The 24,710-nt window shown below is 37.4% G+C and overlaps 1 protein-coding gene across 7 annotated transcripts in view; it reads right to left on the bottom strand.

Annotated features, from left to right (window-relative positions):
• LOC121310827 (ATP-dependent 6-phosphofructokinase, platelet type-like) overlaps nucleotides 1-24,710 on the bottom strand; it is a 38,271-nt gene that overhangs the window by 4,310 nt on the left and 9,251 nt on the right. For 2 of the 7 annotated variants that reach the window (XM_041243767.1, XM_041243788.1), the window contains exons 5-20: nucleotides 24,534-24,699; nucleotides 24,058-24,102; nucleotides 23,834-23,942; nucleotides 23,324-23,419; nucleotides 19,589-19,681; nucleotides 18,865-18,990; nucleotides 18,459-18,523; nucleotides 17,789-17,858; nucleotides 11,484-11,630; nucleotides 10,369-10,439; nucleotides 9,699-9,786; nucleotides 5,879-6,031; nucleotides 3,634-3,798; nucleotides 1,680-1,741; nucleotides 1,451-1,562; nucleotides 852-951 (exon numbers count right to left, since the gene is read on the bottom strand). In XM_041243767.1, the coding sequence (XP_041099701.1) occupies nucleotides 852-951; nucleotides 1,451-1,562; nucleotides 1,680-1,741; nucleotides 3,634-3,798; nucleotides 5,879-6,031; nucleotides 9,699-9,786; nucleotides 10,369-10,439; nucleotides 11,484-11,630; nucleotides 17,789-17,858; nucleotides 18,459-18,523; nucleotides 18,865-18,990; nucleotides 19,589-19,681; nucleotides 23,324-23,419; nucleotides 23,834-23,942; nucleotides 24,058-24,102; nucleotides 24,534-24,699 (1,668 nt within the window). Of the gene's footprint in view, nucleotides 1-851; nucleotides 952-1,450; nucleotides 1,563-1,679; nucleotides 1,742-3,633; nucleotides 3,799-4,217; nucleotides 4,371-5,878; nucleotides 6,032-9,698; nucleotides 9,787-10,368; nucleotides 10,440-11,483; nucleotides 11,631-17,788; nucleotides 17,859-18,458; nucleotides 18,524-18,864; nucleotides 18,991-19,588; nucleotides 19,682-22,929; nucleotides 23,026-23,323; nucleotides 23,420-23,833; nucleotides 23,943-24,057; nucleotides 24,103-24,533; nucleotides 24,700-24,710 lie in introns of all 7 variants that reach the window. The other 5 variants (XM_041243758.1, XM_041243782.1, XM_041243749.1 and 2 more) reach the window with 3 other exon arrangements.

Here is a 24,710-nt window from a genome sequence, read left to right as displayed (position 1 = left end):
GGCCAAGACTGGTCAAAGTGTGCATGTGACAATAACATCTGCTGCCCTCTGCAAGAAAGCTGAAACTGCGGTGGAAGTTCACCTTTCAGCATGACAATGACCCAAAGCACACAGCTAAAACTACACTAGAGTGGCTGAGGAACAAAAAGGTAAATGTCCTTGAGAGGCCCAGTCAGAGCCCCGACCATCGAAAATTTGTGGCATGACTTGAAGATTGCTGTCCATCAACGCTCCCCAAGGAACTTGACAGAGCTGGAACAGTTTTGTAAAGAATAATGGTCAAATATAGCCAAATCTAGATGTGCAAAGTTGGTAGAGACCTATCCCAACAGACTCACAGCTGTAATTGCTGCTAAAGGTGCTTCAACCAAGTATTAACTCAAGGGGGTGGATCTTTATGATTTTTCAGGTTTGTATTTTCAAAATATAATATTTTTTCAATAAAAAACATTTTTCCCCTTAACAGTGTGAAGTATGGTTTGTAGATAAGTGGAAAATAAATCCTCATTTAAATGCATAAACTCTACGGCACTAACACAACAAAATGTTAAAAAAGTTCAATGGGGTGTAGACTTTCTATAGGTGCTGTACAGTAGATAGCAAATAACAACACATATAACATACAGTAAACCTATCAAAGCACGTTATTAAGCATTTGTAGGAATCAGATACATATATACATAATTTGATATGCCATAAAACTGTCCCTGGGTTTAATCATCTACACCTCATGTAATGTGGCAAGTGTGAAACACAAGTGAGCAGTATTGCATGGTAATAGCTTGCAGTGTTTAATGTGTTGTGAAGTACTTGCAAGAACCACCTCCTCTTGAGTTGTCAATACACTGTACCTTTTCTGTAGGTCTCTTTGAGTTTCCGAGAAATCCATAGCATAGCTTTAGCTGCTATCTTTGTTCCAAAGTTTCTGTCAAATGGAGAAGGTGCACCGCCCTGTACGAATAGGATTTATGGAATACATATTAAAAGAGAAGACAGACACATTTAAGTCAAACAGTAGCTTTGAGGTAACGTCTAACTAGACTGCAGTAAAGTAATGGTGTGACTTGTGATTCTCCAGTGTTGTTATACTGGCCCATCAGTAATCTCAGAAGTATAGCATGGTTTGTTTACATTCATTTTATTTCGGTCAAAACAATAAATTGCTATCTGAAGTAATGTGGTACCAAAATTAAAGTTACTTAGCCCGTAAAATATTGAATCTATTGGCCAACTGCACAAACGATTGAATGACACTGACCTTGGGAGTATCTCAAGGTATTTATTGATCATTAATTACAACAAACATTATGAACTGAAACAATGAAATTATTTGTTCTCCATGACACCACCTTTAAGATTTTCACATATTTCTCCTAATATGTACATATGCAGTCTTCTTTTTAATTAATAAAATGTAATGCCTAAATGGGAATGGGAGATTCTTACATACCTGCTGCATGTGACCAAGAACATTCTTCCTGCAGTCAAACACACCCTTCCCCTCCTCAGAATAGAGCTGATAGATGAAGTCAGTTGTGTAGTTCTCGTTGGAATTCTCGTTTCTGCAAAATGATTTGGAATACATATGACTTATGCACGATAGTGTTTTTGAGGAACAAGCTTGCCAAAATACCGTCAGACAAAACATTTTTTGGATGATATGCAGTATATCAGCTCACCTCAGCACCAAACCTCGCTGGATGCTTGTTTTCATCTTTGCTGTCAAGTGCTCCACATTAGACTGCAATACAAGTGTAAACACTGATTAATAAACAATTTTTGTTCCTTAAGATCTACAATTATGGGTTTCCATGAGGGTCAATTTACATGTGACATGAAGATGCGCGTTCACGTTTGGGAGAATTACTCGGATAAATCAGGTTTGTAGCTGGAAAAAAACGGCCAAAGAGGGATAGGGTAAATCTCATTAACAGAAGGGAAATCCACGCTCAGTTTCACATGAAAACCTGCATTTCACGTGTAAATGTTAATGAGCGTGTTTATTCTTATCTATAAATATTGCAAGGGAGCAGGTCAGTTGTTACAGTGGAATCCAGGACAAAAAAATGTAGTGGCTGATGGGCAATTTTATGGTTAGCAGTGGAGTAGTTCACCTTAATGACAAAGAGGACAGCTTTTTTTAATTTATTTTTTTTTGCTGTCTGGACTGTCATGTATAGCTATTGTGGGTTTACAGTTTTGTATAAAACCCCTTACCATAAACTGTGTTATGCCCTTGTTATAGTATTAATGCTGCTGTTTGCGAATACCTTTGCTGCTTAAATGACTAACTGAATACCTGTCCTTTTTTGATCCCAGCTATATCCAAACACAATGTGTCTGCCCTCCACTTTAGTAAATATAGTTGGTGAACTGGATGTCATGAGCCAGCTCGAATGCCCAAAACAGCACAACATCATCCAACAAGTTGTTGATGCTCTCTCAGAACTGACCAAATAAAATTGTAAATGAACGTATTGACTGTGTTTTATTTGTTTACATGATTAATATTTAACACAACAGTAAACCCAACACAACTTAAAAGAAGGGAGAGAATCTGACAGCACGAGACTCTTCAGATCGCTGCTGTCCAACTGAAACTGGCGGCTGAGGTAACCTTTAGTTTCCAAGTCCATTTATAATAGGCAGAATTGCGCTTGGTTTTGAGAGTCACTAGTTGGAATTTGCATAAACACCCATACTCTAACATGAGTTCGCTTGTTTTGAGCTTTTTCTTTTTTTGTGAGACTTGGCAACACTGGTAACCTTCCCAGCCTGTCTCACAGGCAGCCACTGATTCCTGAGCACCTAATTTTCTTGTTGACAAGTTTGTGCAGGATATAGCAGGCAGTGGAATCCGCCACCTCCCTTTCAAGTGCCCCCTACCCGTATTTGCCCCAAATGTGGTGTTGAATGCTTCCTCAGCAGCTGTCAGCCGTCCGGACGGCAGGGTTTCTAAATCAAAGCCAGGGTAGTACAAAAAACCCCATGAATGTTTTAAATGGACTGTGCTTTATACAAGTGAATATTGTGCAATGCTAATTAAATCCAGATCATCTGCAGACATCTGTACCTGTTGCTTTGATACTAATGGAAAAGAATGAAAACGTAGAGATTGCATTAAATAGATTGAGCATGAAATCCAAACTTAGGCTTCACTACTGTTTAAATAACTTGGCCATGGGCTGACATTAAACAAGACATGCCTAGATTCTATTTTAGCTCCCAGTGTTCAATTATTCTAGCATTTGAACAATGATGACAATGTTGTCAAATTTAGGCTGGCGGAACAGAGCTTGAATGGATTTGTTTTCTTTCTAATAACTTGTTGAATCCCAAGAATTGTGTCAGCTATTTATTTTTCATACAGACTGAACAGTGAACATGATAACACACACGAGAATCTGTACATACTAGTACATACAGTTTGATATAAATGTTTTTTTCAGATGTATATTTTTTTCAAATGTTTCTTCCCGCGTGTCCCTGCATTCTACTTCAAAAGGCCCTAAACCAAGGAGCAGGACCTCTACCTGAAAGTGATATCAAGTCCCTCCACTGGTATTTGCTGGAAAATAACTTTCTTGTGTTTTCATTTATGGTAAAAAAGAATAAGAATGTAGTCAAACATACCTGAAGGTCTCGAATATCAAAGGGCTCTTCAAATATATAGGCTGCATCAGCCCCTGCAGCCAGACCCCCAACACTGGCCAGGTAACCACAGTATCCACCCATTGTCTCAATGATAAACACACGACGCTTCGTCCCACTGGCTGACTGCTTGATGCGGTCACAGGTCTAACAAAGAAACACAGTGTCATTAAAAGGAAAAGAGCATTTTCTCTAAGCAAAACTGAAATTAAGTCATATAAATATGTACAAATGTCTGGTTTTTATGTTACCATTTCAGGTGTTTCTGGGTCTCAACTCAGGAAATACAGCTATTAACTCTAGCAAAATTTAAGGACACTGGGTTAAAGCAAAACACACACCATTTGAAAAATGTAAACGATTACTGACTAGCATTGTGTTTATCCAATCATATTTCTACTCCTTGATGTTCTACTGCACATAAAACTTGTATACTCATTTCCATATTGAGAATGTGGGTGTTTCTAAAATAATGCAATGTTACCACTTACAGTAAATAATACTACATTTATAGAAACATGTTTAGTATACAGAAAAATAGGTACTAGGTGAAAGGTCTGCCTTACCTGCACAATGGCATTGACTGAAGTGTCAGCACCAATAGATAAATCAGTGCCTGGCACATTGTTACTAATGGTAGCAGGCAGAACACACATAGGGATGCAAAACTCCTCATAGCGAGAACGTGCCTCAGTTAACTGCAGCAAACACTCAAATGCCTGAAGCAGCAGTATAAATGCATTAGATCCAATGAAAAGTATCACCTTATTGTGACACATACATATTATTTAGAATATGTACCCTGCTTGTGGGTCTTTCCGTGTGATAGGAGGTTTGGCTTCCCATTGGCAAAAAGGAGACTAATAACGGTGTTGGGCAAAGACATTCATGCAAGGCGTGTAATGTTTGAAGCAAAGCTCTGTCATATTGCGCTGGGGGCTCACATTGGCACATTCGCATACTGAAGTGAAGACTATGACTGGTAAGCACAGGTACTGGTTAGTTAATGACATGCCCACACAACAAAGACAGGTGGGAAAGGTTAGAAGGTGGTCAAGCATAAGTTAAGGCAACAATTCACAGTACCCTGAATCTGTCAGAAAACATGTACAACCCCCCCCCCCCTCGCCACTATATTACTTACCAGAGAAGACGTGTTTTGCCTTACTGTCTTTTCTTTAGTGACCTCATAGGGTTCTCACTAAGTCTGATCGTAAGCCAGTCATTAGCCAGTACAAACTCTATTCTGGACTACACAATTCTAGATAAGGAGACTTATTTAGTCACCTTTCAGAGTTCATTAATTGTTTATAATAACTGAACAATCGTGCTTCCGATCACCGGGAGACACAACCAGCTAGAGTTGAGAAAGGAGACCACTCCTTGGATCGCTAGAAAGACTAGAAATCGCCCTTGATGGTGGTCACATAACTGAAGTATAAACCAGCCTTCAGGAATGCTTTGCAACAAAGATCAAAATTTTCTTCATCTTTGTTTAAAAATGTCCATATTAAACTCCTGGCACCTAATGAGAAAGCACCTAAACTTAAAAGGCATGTATAATAAAGAATATGTGATGTGTGACTTCAAAAAATAATGCTCTTAAGTATTCTTAAAATGCTGGATTTTTACAGAAAATCTGTACATTTCATTTGAATACATAAAAGTCACCCTTGGCCACAGTCCTATTGTTAGTTGCAAGGCATGCGTAATAAAGGAGTTCTTAATTTGACTGCCTTTCAAAAAGTTGCTGAAGTAGAAAGAATTCATGCAAAGTGTTAATAATTGTAAACGTGCAGAGGAATAAGTTGAGTTAAATCCTTATGCTGACCACAGATCTTAGTTATGAAACAAGTTAGGTGCAGGCAAAACAACACTGAGGAACAGAATGAGTGACTCCACTGCATGACTCAATCACAACTTACCTGACACTGACAGAAACCATGACAACTGAACTTTTCTTTACCAGCTTCACCAAGTCAATACATTAGCATACATTTCATAGACTTATTTTGACATCTTTGCTTTGCAACATTTGTGCTGAAATACTAGTGTAAGTACCAAGTTAAGTTCAGTGACATTATTTTGGTCCCCGTCAGGCTGACTTGCAAATGGTCTCAGGGATGAGAGAGCTGATAGTGATGCTGGTAGATAAAAGGATGAGTTGCAGTGATCCCAGTCTGGTTTAGTGGCTGTGTCGAACACACACCTTCCCAGATAGACTTACATCAGTAATAGCGTTCAGAGCTGTATCTGCACCAATGCTGAAATCTGAACCCGGTACATTGTTGGAGACAGTAGCAGGAACCATAACGATAGGGACACAGAACTCGTCATATTTCCCACGTGCAGCTAACAATTCAACGAGTCCCAGGTAGGCCTGCAGGGCACAGCCAGGTCAGTGATGTGAAAAATGACAATTTAAATGACTGGAGTTACTGGCAGAGACAAGGTTGGAGCCAGAGGGAGAGCCTTTTCTATCACAACGGACAGGATGACACAGACAGGTACCACTCAACATTTACCAAAACATTAAAAAAAACAACAACCAAAGAATACATGTATTAAAAAAATATGATAGGAAGTAAAAGAAATACAAAATAATAATGATACCCTTCTACCAGCATTAACAGACATTTTCTTTAAATATTTATAGGTGAACTTAGTAGTTCATTCAATTTGGAGTGTAATGCTGCTTTCATTTCACTAGATTGTATAAAAGGAATCTTCAACTGCTGGCAGGAACCAATGCCATACCCATAGACACTGTATTGACCATTATTTTTTTTAAATGTGTCATATTCAATGGCTTGGTTTCATTATCTATGTAGCTATATTGCTGGTGGAAGGATAAATTATGAAATTATACAGTCACTTATAATTGTGACATTAATGTAAAAATCTTAAACAGGTAGCGCAACTGAAAATACAGAACAATGATAAGGTATAGAAGTGAGATGTAAGCAATGAACAGGATTTAACATTACTGTACTCTACAACATGTATTTAAATATGTCCAATGTCTATGTATATATAAAACAGAAACATGCTTTACAAGTATTTTATACATAGTATTAGTGTCAGTTGGTGTTTTTTTATGTTTGTTGAAGAACACCGTAACGCCAACAAGTGTTGCTTAAATTGGAATAATTTTAATAAACAATTTAAGCTGTGTTCGCGCTGTGCCGCGCCATTGTGCCAAAGCCCCTCTGAAATAATAATAATAATAATAATAATAATAATAATAATAATAATAATGTCCCGCTGAATTTCCACGCCCGTCTGTCCCCCTTCGCAGACCAGACGCAATACCAATACGCAGTAAATTAATGCATTTTGTATTAACATGACAGGTGTGACGACTTGATCGTGTACACTTGCGTTTTCATAATTAAACTCAGGCTTGTTAACAACATTGCCCGGCTCAAATATAACCTTGTATCCCTGTTACACACGACCATTACTTCTGTAAAAAAATTAAAATAAATTGCTTCATCAGTTACTGTTCAAATGTAGGCTACTATATCTGTGCTTAAAAATGCTGTGAAATTCTTCCACTGTAAAAAAATATCTGTCTGATGTTTGCAGACGGAGTGACCAAGCAAGTGAATGGGAGAAAAGTGTACTGCCTAGTACAGTACAGTTTATAGACAAAGTGCGGTAGATTTGTGAAACGAAAACCTTATAATTGATTTTAAATAAATAAATAAATTTTAAAAAGTAACATTATAACATAGACTATGTGGAATTTGTACTTCCCATGACAAAAAATGCTAAAATTCAGGGCCAAAATAATTCGGTATGTGTTACGCACCAACTGTCTCTTGGCCATTTCGAACAGTAGGTCTATAACAGCATGATAAAAAAAAATAATAATAATAAAAAAAAATAATAGCATATATACAGTGTATGTGATTTTATGCAGTACTGTATGTATGTCTACAATACCTCTTGCATTGAGAAAACACCACCCGAATCGGAATGAAGGACGTTATGGTGTAATACACTTCACGTGTTGTCACGGTTTTGGTAAGTAGCATTTTCAAAACTATTTCATTGTGTGCAGTACTAAAAAATAGCAAAAACTACAAAACCAACGAAATGTTGTACTAGACATTTTAATTATGGTGTTCCGTATAACACGGGCCATTGTTTAACCTTGAAAAAAATACGAATACAGTACTCGAAGCAGATATACGCGTTTATCATATCAACATCATCGTGTGTTGTAAAAATAAAGCAAAACATATTATGAAAACTGACCAAAATATTTACTTGGGGGCTAAGAATGAAAAATGTCAAAGAACAAAAATGCAATTTTTGATATAGAAATTGTCAAAATAAAGGGGCAGCTGGAAGGTACCAGTGGGCAACGGCATTTAAATACTACGACTATTAAACTGTATCTGCTGGAAATGTGGTTTCTTCTAATGCAGGGGTTTTCAAACTGGGAAAATTCTGAAATGGCGGACAACGCATTTTACTTAGTACCACGGACCAATCTATTGCAAACTTTTGTGTTGTAATCAACGTTTAATCCCTAACACCAGCCTGATGTGCTGTGACAGATCTGTACAGCACAGCAGTCTGGTACTAGCGATTAAACGTTGTCAGTGCGACGTGACTAATTTACATATTAAATAGGTACATTTGAAATAAGCAATTTAAATGTCATATAAACAGTTGGGCGGTTACTGCAGTCTGTCTTTGGTATAAAAAAAATACATATTGTAAAAAACTAAAAGCCTAGTCTTAACTCGATTTTATTTCCTGTGTGCGTTCATGCATGCAAAAACAAAAATGACCCGATTAAAGTTTATTGTAACTTAAGTACTATTGGTTTATTTCAAAATACAGTGTATGGCCAATCAGAAACCGAAGTATTGCCATGCGGTATAATTTTACAAGCCGTTGCTTCTAGTGTGAGAGTAAGAGTTAGCTTTCAATCCAGTGAAAAAAAAATATGATTGTTAGCTCAGTACTAGTACATTGGTATCAAAGGGCGATCAAGGCGAAATGGTCAGATTAAAAACGACAAAAAAAAAAAAAAATCAACTGAAACTCGTAAATTTCCCTGCCATCACCAGTGATTTGTGTGGTAACAAGCAGGGGCATTCATCACACTGATACTAGGGAAGCGCGTTTTGTTATGATTTTTTAATTTGCATCAGTACTGTACGTTTTAGTCACCAAGAATTTAAAAATGCCAATAACATGTTTTCGTAATAAGGTCAGCTGTACAGATGCTGGATAGTGAACTTGTTTTAGCCTGCTCTTCTGTAACTGCGCTATCAATAAAAATACATGATTGCCATTTGCTATCAAGTAATAGTCCTATGTCATTTCTGAGTGATTGAGGCTAGCACAGAGGCTTCGTTGTTGTTAATTAATTAGTAATGACAATCCTAAAGTAAAGTAATATGTATCTTCCCGTTATAATAGAGTAACTTTTATAATTGTATCCATCACACACTCCAAGGTGTTGTTTTATCCTGTTATTGTACAGACCTTTTTTTTTTGTTTTCATTTTATTATGACTATCTCAGATGGGGGATACGCAAAGCACAACATTTTTTGGAAAGGGCTATGCAGTGTAAACAGATTGAAAACCCCTGTTCTAAAGTGATTTGGTACAATGAATATCCTTTACTCAGTGATACACCAGCATTACTGGGACACATTTCCCAAAAGTTTGCCCAAAAGTGACAGTGAGTATTGTAGAGACACCTTGGTTTTATCTACAGCTTTATAGTTTTATTTTTTGTTCTTCAGAAACAAAAGATCAGTAAATTCTGTTGGCTATTTAAAACAAACAAAAATATGAAATGGTGGCTGGTTCTGAATCAAACATTGACTCCCTCACTGAAGAAAATGCCCCCTTAATAATTTGAGAGGGGGCCACATTGACCCTCAGTCTATAAGTCCTAGAGCAAACGCTGTTTAAGTTTATATATTTTTTAATCATTCTTAATATATTGCAGTTATCATAATTTCCCTTACCTTACTCCAATCTCTACAACTACTGTAATAACATGGAAAATACATACCTCAAATCCACCAATCACCAGCAATGCATTTATTTTATTTGCTTTCATTTGCTCTGCGATTTTCTCCAGGTGCTTTGCTGGAAGAGTTCTAAAAATTGAAAGGGGGATTCCAGTAATATAAATAATTGGGTTCAGTTATATGTAGCACTAAACGCAGTATTTCATGTTAGACTTCGAAATGTTCTATTTTTCAATTTGTCAGTTTTTAGTTAAGTATATAGAAAACTACAAAGCGGTATGTAATTCAATATGTTAATGTAACATTGTTCAGCAGGTTTAATTCAACTTTATGAAGCAAAAAATAGTTAATTCTATAGGGGGATGCAACACTTTTGGCCATAGCTGTAGAGTACATGCAACGGGTCAATTTTAGGGCATGTCATATGCAATAGGCAAAGTTCCTTCCTTCAGTGTTACCTATTACTTGCATTCCATTTTGCAATTATGTAGGAGAAAAGTCTGAGACCACATCTGCTTTTAGAAAAGAATATTATACTGCTACATCTATGGTGTTGAGCTACATTGAAGCTAATCTGGGGTGCAAGTGTTTGTCATATTTTTGTACAAAGTTACATCATGCAGCCTATGTGTTTGACTAGTATATCACTTAATGAAGGTGCAACTCTGTATATTGTATTTATTTTAAAAAGTTACACAAGTCAGACTTTACCGTTTTGTGCCCAAAAGGGAACCACCTTGGCCAGTCCAGCCACCAACATCCCCCCACTTGATCTCCTTAATCTATTGGATAAAAAATAGTGGGTTGTCTCAGTACTTGTGGTGTGTTAATACTTGCATATTGATAAGGGTTAACATAGTAAAAGAGATGGAAATTAGTTAGAATATACATGGAATAAAAGAGACTATGAATTCCAAGCAGGTATTCTCACACTCTGCTGTATTCAATACAAACCACTGGCAGCTATAATCTGCTGACAATTACAACATGACTCTTAACACACTACAATACACAAGGGCTTATGAAATTCACTGCTGTCATTCCTTTGATGTATAACAATCTCAAAGCAGTTGATAAAGATATTAGTAAAACAAAACGTTTCATTACACTCTATAATGTCACCACATTTTATTTTTCAATCTCTGATTTAATGTTTTGTTTCTTCCAGTATTTTGTACTGTCTCAATATAGGGCACTCAGCTCTTTCCATGCCTACTATCAACGCTAAGATTTAAAGCAATCATCTGCTGTTGAAGAATTCAGGATATCAATCAATTAACTCAATTTAATGTTCATTCTCCTTATCAAGCCCGGTGCTTGTGCTCAGCAGTAGATTACAGGAAGGTCAGTGAAGTATGTCATAGCTAGGACTGTGCTATAAAGAACTTGGTGGCATGTAATTGGTTTGCAGTTATCTGTCAGTTACTTATGTTATGTGCTTAACGTCAAATACTTCCCAGTCTTACTGCAATAAGGGCAACATGCCAAGTGTACTGTCATCAGCATAGACAAGGTCACATTACTCTCCACCACTCTGATAATTTCCATAATCACTCCATGTGTTGTAGTTCTAACTTACTCTGATGGTTTAGCTGTAATTAGACCATGTGACCTGTATGAGAGGTACCAGGATACAGCTGCTTTTCTATAGTGCTGTATTTGAAACATTTGTTATCATAAATGAACATAAACAAGCTAAGAACAAAAAAATTCACAGCACAATAAAAAGGGAACAAGTAACAATGTTAACAATGCAAACAAGAGGCAAGAAATTAGATTTTAAACCATTGGTTTAAATAAAAACACACACAGAACTGAATACAAACCTGCCCCTTAGCGAATCCTTCAAACCCGTCATTCACAGCAAATATCTTGTGCCCCTCAGTGATGCCCACCCTCACGGCTGAGCGGACTGCAGCATTCATGCCCGCAGCTGGGGCTCCCACGTTCAAGACAGCCACATTAAAGCTACTCTGGAGGTACAAATCAAAGTAAATAGTTACAGCACACCCCCGAATCCGTTCTTTAAACATGCAGTACTTGAGACAATAGAACAGTGTTACATTTCATAATGCATTAGACAAAAAAAAGCAAGGTTCTGGGTGGTCAAGAAGTCATTTATTTTTAAAGTCGTAATAATTAAATCAGCTTTCAAATGTAGTCTATGTCACAGACTCCAATGCACACAGCAGTGAAGGCGTGGAAATGCTACTGTTCCATATTTAAATTGCAAATAACAGTTTTCAGGTAGGTATATTGATGGAAAATGCTAGGGATTTATTAGTGCCAGGAATGAATCTGCTTGCTGACCAGGATCAGACTAGCATGCACTAGATTTAAACTTCTCTTGTTAGTGCTGCACTGTTTGTCCCAGCAGGAGTCACTAAGTGACCTAATAACTAAATGCAAGGCAGTGAACTACATTACAGGGAATGAAAAACTAACGCAAATATTTGGAGTGATTATAAATTATGTAGGCCACTTTAGCATGTTATATCGGTAAACATATTGATCATATGAATGTAGTGAAATCCGCTAGGTTGCACTTATGGTCAATTACAACTATTACTATTCATTTATTTTTAGGCGTGTTTCAATACATTTTTAAACAATCACCGAGATAGAAAAAATAAACAAAACATACAGGAGTAGATGTACTAAAGTGTTGCGGCTGTCAATTGTTGCAAACCAGTTGCAAACGAGTCAAAAGTTTACGGTGAAATGTACTAAACAAGCGCAATGCTGTTAACGACTTTAGAGAATGCTTTATGGCAGCAGTTTTTCTTTACGGTTCAGCCATAGATGAATATGTAATTATGGGCATTCCTGCATAAATTCGCAAAAATGGGACAGAGATAGTGCAAATGAGGATTCTCAAATATTATAATGAGATTTACTAAAGCTGTCGGCAATTGCAATACTTACAACTGAATCAATTTATTAAGAGCTTTTGAAAGCACATTTTAAACAGTCGCAATTAGCAAACCTTTAAAAGGCAGAATGAAAAACACCATCCTCTAACCACGGCTGCTGTGACTGTTTCAAGGAGACATTGTCTTCAGCAAGAACGAGTGATTTCCATGATGAGAAGAGAAAGGGTATTTCATGCTCGCATTACCCACTTCGATTTAAATGAAGACCAAATTAAGCGCAGGTACAGGCTCGGCAGCCACATAATTCTTGAGCTGCTGTCTGAATTAAAAGATGACCTGGAGCCTGTCACCCAGAGAAGCCATGCTGTCCCTGTAGTGGTCAAACTACTGTCCACCCTGCATTATCATGACTATGTCCTTTCAGGGGACGGTGGCAGCTGTTGCTGGCATTTCCCAGTCTGCCTTTTTCGTGTATTGCCAGTTGTGCTCAATGGATTTTTTGAGGCAAACACCCAAACACCTATTTTTCCTTAAAAGCAGGGTGTACTTAGATGCCTTGAAAACATTTTGTGTTACTGGTAGCCTACAGGCGAAAGTAAAAAGAAAATGTGCTAGGTATTTATTTGATTTTACTACTGTATAGGCCTACTATACAGATTTGTATTTTTACATAATGTAATGTGTAGCCTAGACTGATTTCCATTACATGAGAGTAGGTGGTAAAACTTCATCATGATATTGGATTCAGCTCTTGCTAAGATAAGCACCAACTAAAAGATAGCTTCTTTACTGTAAACTAATCTGATCCATCTACTTTTCCTTCCATCTGATGAAGAAGATGTCCTTCTGACTGGTGTTGATGGCTGAAGTTTAATGCTAGCTACAGGGATCAGCCTATTTTTCCTCCCTGGTGCATCCGCACACACAACTGCTACAATGCTGGCTCCAGGGATCAACTACAGTGCAGCCTCCCTAGTGCATCAGCATGACAGCCATCTGGACTGAGCTGAGTAGGGTACTTCTCTGGGGTCTTCAAGTGGGCACTTTCATTCTTGGTGTTTCGTCGACCAGCACACAAAACCTTAATAAGGCTCGACAGTGATTCTGGTGTCCCAGCATCACCCCCCTCCATCCCCTACTCAGCTAAGTACAGCTTACTTATCTTTTTTACATCAATGTTTTTTTGTTTTTTTTGTTTTTTTTTACTGTGCTGAGGTCCCCAACCAGAATCTTTTTGTCTCAACCAGAGCCAGTTGCTGCTCCTCTCTGCTGCTTCAGATAAGTTCTTTACTATGCTTCGCAACGCTTGACCACTCAATCCGATGTCTCTGAGAAACCGGGTTATGGAGTGTCCCACAAATCCTTGACAACCCACCTCTGCTGGGTAAACCTGGACTCACCATCCTCGCTATTCCGCTTCAAGCTACTTGAGCATACCAAAGTTTCCTTTTATATGCCACATCCACTGTTAACTCTACCAGGTGAACAAGGCGTGCTGATCCAGACCACAAGACAATATCAGGTTGAAGGTTAGTGGTGGCCATATCAGGTGGGAAAATACATTTTGTCCAATACCTGTCAATGAGCACAATAATGTATGTGTGTGCAATTTTATTGTATTTTTTTTAAACCTGAGGCCTCCTTATGTCGGACAAACATGTCCGGATTAGCGATGGGCTACCGAATAATTATGAAAAGCTTTTTGATATTTTTTTATTTGGGGGTGAAGGTGGGGCCTCACTATATAATTTGATGGGATTAAACTGCCTTTCATTATTTATTTGAAAAAATGTCCCACAAGTCGCAATACTAGAGATCTCGCTAAGATGACGCAACAAATATTTAACTTAGTATAATGCGTCTCTCTTCATTAACCCTTTGCAGCGCTATGTTGGACCAGGTCCGACATTCTGATTTTCCCTTTCCAGTCCGATGTCCAACCCTGTGCGACATCATCAAAAAGACATAAAGCACAGGTCTCTACTCGTTTTTTCTCTGGAAAAAGCAGAGAAAACTACTCAATGGCCAAGTGAGACCGATAAGAGCCAGAAAGAAAAAAAGGGGTATGTGAGCAATAGAGCTAGCAGCTGCAGCACAGAGATAATGATGGGCACAAAGAGATAGCTGCTTCTGCATCCAGCGCTCAAAGAATATCACATAAGAACATAAGAAACATAAGATGAACATAAGAAAGTTTACAAATGAGAGGAGGTCATTTGGCCCATCTTGCTCATTTGGTTGTTAGTAGCTTATTGATCCCAGAATCTCATCAAGCAGCTTCTTGAAGGATCCCAGGGTGTCAGCTTCAACAACATTACTGGGGAGTTCATTCCTGACCCTCTTTCTCTGTGTAAAAAAGTGCCTCCTATTTTCTGCTCTGAATGCCCCTTTGTCTAATCTCCATTTGTGACCCCTGGTCCTTATTTCTTTTTTCAGGTCGAAAAAGTCCCTTGGGTCGACATTGTCAATACCTTTTAGAATTTTGAATGCTTGAATTAGGTCGCCGCGTAGTCTTCTTGTTCAAGACTGAACAGATTCAATTCTTTTAGCCTGTCTGCATATGACATGCCTTTCAAACCCGGAATAATTCTGGTCGCTCTTCTTTGTACTCGTTCTAGAGCAGCAATATCCTTTCTGGAGCGAGGTGACCAGAACTGAACACAATATTCAAGATGAGGTCTCACTAATGCATTGTAAAGTTTTAACATTACTTCCCTTGATTTAAATTCAACACTTTTCACAATGTATAAGAGCATCTTGTTGGCCTTTTTTATAGCTTCCCCACATTGTCTAGATGAAGACATTTCTGAGTCAACAAAAACTCCTAGGTCTTTTTCATAGAGTCCTTCTTTAATTTCAGTATCTCCCATATGATATTTGTAATGCACATTTTTATTTCCTGCGTGCAGTACCTTACACTTTTCTCTATTAAATGTCATTTGCCATGTGTCTGCCCAGTTCTGAATCTTGTCTAAATCATTTTAAATGACCTTTGCTGCTGCAACAGTGTTTGCCACTCCTCCTATTTTTGTGTCATGTGCAAATTTAACAAGTTTGCTTACTATACCAGAAGCTAAATCATTAATGTAGATTAGGAATAGCAGAGGACCTAATACTGATCCCTGTCGTACTCTACTGGTTATCACACTCCATTCTGAGGTTTCTCCTCTAATCAGTACTTTCTGTTTTCTACATGTTAACCACTCCCTAATCCATGTACATGTGTTTCCTTGAATCCCTACTGTGTTCAGTTTGAGAATTAATCTTTTATGCAGGACTTTGTCAAAAGCTTTCTGGAAATCTAAATAAACCATGTCATATGCTTTGCAATTATCCATTATCGATGTTGCATCCTCAAAAAAATCAAGCAGGTTAGTCAGACACAATCTCCCTTTCCTAAAACCATGTTGAGTGTCTCCCAGGATACTATTACCATATAGGTAATTTTCCATTTTGGATCTTATTATAGTTTCCATAAGTTTGTATATAACAGAAGTCAGGCTTATTGGTCTGTAGTTACCTGGTTCAGTTTTGTTTCCCTTTTTGTGGATCGGTATTACGTTTGCAATTTTCCAGTCTGTCGGTACAACCCGTGTCAACAGACTGTTGCATGATTTAGCGATTAGTAAATAAATGTTAGCGGTTTGTAAATAACTTATTTCATTTCTTTGAGTACTATTGGGAGGATCTCATCCGGCCCAGGGGATTTGTTTATTTTAAGAGCTCCTAGTCCCTTTAACACTTCTGTCTCGGTTATGCTAAAGTTATTTAAAACTGGATAAGAACTGGTTTACACGCGGGGCATGTTGTCCGAATCCTCCTTTGTAAAAACTTGTGAAAAATAATCATTTAATATATTTGATTAGGAACAAATTTGCAGAGGTTTCTGAGATGTTATAGTAATAAAATAATGACTTGGATCGCATTATTGAGGATTTGGTGATAAAACGAGTGATCAGGAGAGGATTTATCAGTATGCAGGTCTATAAAGAGATATGTGAAAAATACAGTGAACAAGGGGGTGGGCTTGGCTGGAGATGCAGTACTGATGTTGTTTTACCATGCAATACATTTTAAACCTGTTTTACTCTGAAAAAAAATCTTTTAAACAGCGTGTGTAAAAAATAAATTGGACCTGACGCGCCTGACAAGCACTGAATAAATGGACTGCAAAGGGTTAACATACTTTCTCTTAGTACATAGGACAAAACTTATACTTTCCGGTATGTTTGTGCTGCGACTGGCCCATTTTAGTACATCTATCCCACGGTGCTTTAAAATTTATACAAAAAAACAAACAAAACAGGGCTTAAAAATCACTTAGCCAAGTTTCTAAGGTAGAAAATAAAATGTTGGGGTGTAACATGAGGCCCTGTGGAGATCAGGTGTCATGCAACTTTTTAAGTCACTAAAATGACCTCTTTCACATTATGAATGGTAGCCTTAACAATGCTTAAGGTGTCAGAAACAGTGCTCCCTGTGGCTCAATGTGGTAGTTCTAGAATCTTATTGCTTGCCTGTTCCCTTAATATCTAACAAGATTTACTACTGGTCTGCAGTGAATGACTATTCCTGAGGAGCACTGTCAATGGCCTAGTGGCTAGACACCCTGTATATAGTATGTGTGTTTGTACATGCATTTTTAAAAATAAAATTGTCTTCTCATCTCAGTGAAGAGCAGCAAAGGGTAGCATACATGTGTTTATAGTTATTGACACTGCAGTTTTGACTCAGGCTTATATAATATTTTGATGAAGACTTGAAGCTGTATGAAAGCACAGTAGCAGTAGCAGTAGCAGGGTACTGTCATGCAAAGGGGATGCTAATTTCTTAAAATGTACTAAATTCTATTTAGGTGCCTAAAGCTCAACCACTGTGCAAAGAATTACGTACTCTACATGAGGGATCATCCTGTCAAGCAGAAAGAACAGAAACATTGCACTTCTATTAGTATCAGACAGACACAAAATGGGCACAAACATGTTTTTGATGTGTGGAATACAAATACTGTAAATGTTTTTTGTGTTAGGATCCAAAGATTTTTTTGTTTACCTTGTAAACAGACACACACAAAAAAGAGGAATAAATCAATACTGAAATCATAAAACTAATATTAATTGAACACATGCATGGGATACAATGAAAGCTTACATAAACAATGCACCAATTAAAGCACATAAATCAAAGATAACATTCTGAACTTCCCATATGCTTCGACGTTGTGAACTTGTCATAATCTCAAATTTCACTTAACTTACAATTGGAAGTTCTGATTGTGGTTTCCGGTGTGCCAGTAGCTTGTAAGTGTTTAAATTGTTCTCAAAACTCCTGAAATAAAAGAAAAAAAAACAACTTGACTCTTTAAGCTTGTAATAGTGTCAGTGTCATTCACTGTAAATACACTTTGTACCCTCTAATGTCATGGCATCCTTGCCTATGATTATGATTTCTGTAATTGTAAAACTGGAAGCATCATAAGCATGACAGCAATTGTACCACATAATACTGCCTTCCTTCTGCTGGCAGATTCCCTTGGCATCACAGCACTCTTCTGGAGGGGCAGCTGCAGCGATTACACTTACACACAACAAGAGGACACATTGCAAAGTCTGTGTTATTTAAAGAACAGACCGCTTCAGCATGCTGAATGTGTGTTTTTTGTTTGGATATTTCTACAGTATATAAAACTGTTCAAAGATGAACGATCAGATTGGAGTGCACAGCCGAGAGCCATCAAATTGTAATAGGACTGACAAACAGAATGTGAAAACCAGAAAGGAAGCATCTAAAAATAGATCAATTGGTCCTTGCTGAAGCCTTCAAAAAAAAAAAAAAACTTAAAGTGGGGCAGCTAAGAGCCAAAATGGTTTCTCAACTACATTTAATTTGCACAAACTTGGTTCAATAGTAAATACTGTCAATCCAAACCTCCCACGTAGCCGCACAGCTTCCTCAAACCTCCTTTCATCCATGGCTTTCTGCACTTCTTGAGTCTATACGAGTACAAATATATATTTAAGGTAAACTGCATGAACATTTTTATTTTGTGTTCTGAAATACATGTTTTTAATAAAACATGTATTTCAGTTGATATAAAATATTGAAAAGGATGCTGTCATTATTTTAATTATATTGTAAAAGCTTGTTCCAGCAATTGCCAGAGTAATAAGTATTTTAATACAGTAATTAATTGATACAACACTTCACAAATGCTTGAAAAAAAATAACAATACTTGAATTGGCAGTCTCCTCAAGTGCTGTAGCCTACACAGACCCCATTATCATTAATTAATGAACACAGCCAACGAAAAACTGGTCGTCCTCCAAGACTTACCATCTGTACACACTCCATTAGGGGTAGTCGGACCGCTTGGTTTCCACAGAGAGAAACGACGCATGCTGGAGTGTCAGCTGATGCTTCCAGCAGGGCAAGTACAGCCTCCACGCCCATCCTACTGGCCTAGAACAAAAAACTCACTTTTATCTGCTGTATGATTAAACAGGTTTATATCATAACATCAAACATCTGGAAAGATCTAAAAAAAAAAAAAAAAAAAAACCACCACTTTAGACAGAGTGGCTGTTAAAAAACAACTTAGTTACATGGAAGGGGTTCATCTTGACAAATGTCCCTTTCTCTTTTCACTTGATTCAACGGGACCTTTTGTAAACACAGCATTGTTTCAGAAACCATCCCTTGGTTTGGTACTGTATTTCTTTCAAAAGGAAACACTAAAATATACACATGAAATACGAAATCCTGGTTTCTATGAAGAGCCTTTTTAATGGTGTTGACCAGGTCTTTCCATTATCAGCCAGTAGTTCTAAAATGAACTACCACGGCAACTTAGGTGGGCTATGTCTGCCTAAACAACTTAACTAAATAGAAAACCAAAACACGCAACACTTGTAGTGTTAGGACAAGAAAATCATTCTTTGCCATAAATCCCCACTTGTCACTATCTATAAAGATCTATCTGAGACTGTGACGGGATTTACACTAATCATGTCACATACAGTGCACTGAGGCAGTTGTGCAGGATGTTTATTCAACTCACCAGTATTCTGTCAAAAGCAGATGGGGTTCCTCCTCTCTGGACATGGCCCAGTATTGTCACTCGCGTGTCGAATCCCAAACATTTAACAACAAGCTGGGAAAGAGGTTTTGGATCTAATGAATTGCTCAGTTATATTCTTAAACTTTAAGATACATCAATGTCAGTTTCAGGAGTTAAGAAATCTGGTAAATTTGCAGCAGATAAGATTGGATGCCATTGGATAAGATTTCTCAGTTGTCCTTGTTTTAATAATACCAAGGATAACCAAGGAATGAGTACAGGTTTTATTAGCATTAGCAACTAGTCCCCTTATACTTGTGCTGATGATTTTTTATATTTCTGGTGTATGTGCAGATTTTTCAGGATCCCCTATATAGCACTGAAAGCTCAGACTGATCTTCCAAGTACCAGGGGATCTGGATATTGTTGCTAGTGCACATGCCTGTGATGCGACGGGCGACACTGTTGCGACACAGAAGAGAATACAAATAGGATTGATGTCTATTTTTGCGATTTTGTCGCATGGCAGCTGGGGAACTGACCAATGAGGAACAGCTTCCCTTCATACCTTCAGTAAACAATGGAGAAAGAAAAGATCATTCTTGCAGTATCAAAATACCCAGAGCTGTACAATTAAGGAAACAAAAATTACAAAGACACGACAATGAGAGCGAATATCTGGCAGTCCATTAACAGGGAAATAGATTCAAGACCTTTAACTAACTGATGTCAAAAAGTGGTAATTCCTCTAGAGGAAAATATACTTTAACCATTCGACTGCTCAACACCATCACTTTCAATTCAAACACAAAATGTCTCGTTTTCAATCACTCAACAACACCCACAGTACAGAAATGTTCATTAATGATCAACAAAATGAGAATACGTGAAAAAAAAAAAAAATGTAATGTAAAGTTGGTATATTTGTATCTCAGAGAAACGGATAACAACATAGAACGTCTGTGCAGCACTGAAGCATTATGTTTAAAAAATCAGTACTGTACTGCTGAATCTCGTCTTCAACTTTTGTGAGGAACACATACTAAAGATTTCGTCCACATAGTGGTACTATCGGTAGCTGCGGCAGCCAGACAGCTGCTTGCACAGCAAGCCTCGTTTTCAACCAAACATGGCCGCTGCGTGAACAAGGCATACAAAGGCTGTCCAAAGCCTAGACTGGACGTTCAACACGGAGGACCAAAACAAAATTGCCTTTTTAATTGCTCATGGTACAAGAAAACAAAATGGTTAAGTATTCGCAGTTTGGTTTTTCAAACTGGCTCTTCGTCTGACATCATTCAGGATTCATTAATCAAGTAAGTCCACAATGTTTTGGTATATTCAGTTGTATTTGTTATTAGCACAGCTTTTATAATATATTGTGGCCTTAATCGGTGAGTTACTGTCCGTGATGAATTGTCACTGATGATGAAAAGTGTGTGATAAATTGACAGGATACCATATATATATATATATATATATATATATATATATATATATATATATATATATATATATAATTTGGTTAATTCCCTAGTTGTCTCACGATAAATCGCGAAAAATAAGATTCGATCCTATACATCTTGCATCGCTCCTGTGTCGCCCTGGTTGCGCTCCCATGTCACCTGTTGTATTTATTTTGTTGCATGGCTGCACAGTTTCACTTGTCGCATCGCGTCCGGTGTGTACAGGCCTTCACAGAAGTTGTTACTCCTTTAAAAAAGCACCTCCCCCTCCTCTTTATAGAGAGCAATGTTTCTCATTACCATGAACACATGGTCAACACAGCTATGTTAATTTTGTAATTATTATAAGTTGTTAAATGTATTTGTTATAGGCCTACATCAGTGGAAATGAACAGCCCATACAATTAAAAAAGCATCCAACCCCGTCAGGGACTGTACATACAATATTTGAGAAGCATTGTCTCTCTATTAAGTTGTACATTTCCTTATAACCATGTATGTTAATCAGAGATTCTACACAATGTATACAACCATAGAAAAATAAAAAATATAGTACTACAAAAAATATAGACTGGACAAAAAAGGGAAACACCTGCATAATGTGCCAAACTGTTTTTTAATGAGCTTACCCTTATATGACTCATCCCCAGTTTAAATTACAATGGTCAAGACAGCACTTCTGAAATTGAGAATTTGATAGAAGAATAATAGTGGAAGCTAGGCTGATAGACGTTTCCCTGTCCAAGCCAGGACAATACAAAAATATTGTAGACTTGCCATGTTGAATTAATATTGTCCATGGTGGCGCCACACCCTATTTGAGTAAAACTTATCTTAGTATACTGAACTTCACTTCAGTGTACTAAGATGTGTTTCATATTGGTAGTGAAAAGAAAAAACATTATCAAGATGCAAGGTCTGGGAAAAGGAAACTATCCACATACACAATTTAGAGCATGCACTCTTCTATATTGATAAATAAGAAACTGTATTACCAAGGGCCTTCACTTCACTGCATGCCCATTAAAGAACAAAAGAAGCAGGCTGGACAAAAGTACTGTGCACATCACTAGTTCAACTCCTGCAGGACCATCATGTATAATGAACATGATTATGAGAGTGCATTGAGAATAATAAATATAGCAATAACGTATGGCAAGCCAAGACTGATAATAAAAGAAGCATTGTAAAACCATGCAGTAAAGAAAAATTAATGACATATGTTTATACCAGCTTTTGCCACAAACAAATAGCAAAAAGTAACCATGTTGTAAGTTTGCTGTAGATAGCCTGACTAATGTAAGTGAAAGCCCCTTAATTATATATTTTGAAAAAAAAAAAAATATATATATATATATATATATGTGTGTGTGTGTGTGTATGTTAATTACAGTATGTTTAAATGTGTTGTAAAATATCTTAATTAGTACAGTACCTATCTTAACAAGGGCTTTTGACTGACAGCTAAAACCTTCACAAGATGGATTAACTTAGTTAAGGTATTGTAAGTCAGACTGTAATAACTGAAAGAGGCCTTCCACAAAACAAAAATGCAACAAATCTGATTGTTGTTCTTATTTAAAGCATCAACCAGAGAAGTTGATTATGAAGTCTGCTACTGTCTATAAGGAAATTTCACATTCAATTGGCTCAACTTATATATCTTAAAAAGGTAATAATACTTTTCCTGTATAAGACAGTTGTACAGCTAGGCAACTGATGAAAGTAAATAATAAATGCAAGCTTGAAACAACCGTGGCAAACGTCTTACCGTAGTACACGTGAGCATTCCAGAGGTAGCAGTAAAATATGATGGAGCTAAAAGCAAGGCAGTGGTCAGTGCAGGAGCTGTACTACAAGGTGACTGGTACTTACATTCTTTATGTGTTCTGAGGTAATAGGTTTGTTGGAAGTATCAATCGCCCCTTCCGAGACAATAATGATATTCAGCCTTTTTTTTCGTGCACGATTCTAAGAGGATAAAAAAACATCACAAGACAAAAAATGTTTTGCATAGGCTTCTAAAGTTGGAACACCATTCTGCTAAAATAGTTTCAAACCCCAGAATTTATAGAACACTTCATTTTAAATTGCGTCCTGAGACAACTCCACCTTGCCGTAACGACAACATGAAACTGTCAGAAATTGATGCTCGTAATGTTTTTCTTCTTTTGACTGGCAGTTCTGGTGGAGCAGGGGTGAAACTATTCTGCAATTCTGGGCCCCACTTTGTCTCACCCGATGCTCGTTAGCATGTTCAGGTACTCACATCCTTGACAATACTAGAAGTAATAACTTGTCCATGTCTGTCCATGGCTCCTTCTGCAACTATGATAATGTTCAACCTTGAACCACGGGATCGAGTCTATATAGTGAGAAAAACACTGCAAAAATAAAATCCCTAAATCCCAGTGTGACTGAAAGACATATGGAACATTCTGGGTAACACAAAGTAACAAACAAAATGAGAATAAAAAATAGCACCTTCACAAGCCTGAAAAAAACAATATATCAATTAAATCTATAAATCAATAACAACATTTAAAATTTAAATACCAAAAATAAAATTTCTAAACATTACCTGTTTATCTCCATACAGTAGCTCTCACATAGCTGAGACTTAGCTCTCCAAGAACAAAGAAGATTACATTGTAATTTACAACAATCATCAACTATCATCTACACAAATACCAATATAATATTTGTTGTCCCTGTATTGTAAAGGCTAGATAATCTTAAACTATTGTGCATTCCAATTTAAACCCCCCAAAACATTTACCTCTGACAGTTTGGTGCACATCTGCTCCTCCCACCCATCTGCTGGAGGCATTTCAGGGATGAACATCCAGTCTGCTCCACAGGCTAAAGCACTCACTAGAGCCAGGTATCTAAACCACAGGAACAACAAGATCCATTACAATTAAGCAAACTAAGTACCAGAAGCATTTTCATATCACCTTACCCAGCTCAGAATTCGAAAAACTATAATACACAAACACTTACCCGCAGTGTCTTCCCATGACCTCCAAAACAAATGTCCTTTGGTGACTACAAGCAAAATAGAGCAAAACAGTTTATTCCCCCGAGATAATAGTATAGTGCTGTCTGTTTGATTCTTACAAGCAAGGAGCAACAAGTTCTTAAAAGAATGTTTTAAGTTGCAAATCCTGTGCCTCCAGATAGTAAATTTTCACACGCCCATTGTTATTCACAGCAGTGACCTTATTCTATAAAACAAGTTGGGCCTTATGCCAGCTGGAAGCTTCATATTTACATTCCAATCCTCGTGCTTCAGAAAGTGTGATGTAACATGAGGAGGCAGCAGCTAAATAGTGATGAGTGCATGTTACTAACAGGCGTGTTATTAACATACACCCCCTGTCATTGCATAAGTACAAAACTAAAACTAATAACTACACAGACTTAAAAAAAAGATCATTTGTGAATGGCACTTACACTGCATGGTTGTGAACACCCACCTTTGTGCAGTAGTCACGATTGCATCCACAACTTCAATGATTCGATGCAGGGCAGAGTCTGTACCAATAGTCATATCAGTGCCACAGAAGTCATTGTCGATGGATCCTACCATCCCCACAATGTTCAGGTGGGAGTACTTCTCAGCAGACTCTCTGTCAATTTTTCCTGTATAAATG

Source organism: Polyodon spathula, chromosome 3 (assembly GCF_017654505.1).
Source record: "Polyodon spathula isolate WHYD16114869_AA chromosome 3, ASM1765450v1, whole genome shotgun sequence".
Taxonomy (NCBI): Eukaryota; Metazoa; Chordata; class Actinopteri; order Acipenseriformes; family Polyodontidae; genus Polyodon; species Polyodon spathula.
The sequence above is the reverse complement of the archived record's forward strand: the minus strand, read 5'-3'. Positions and strand labels throughout refer to the sequence as shown.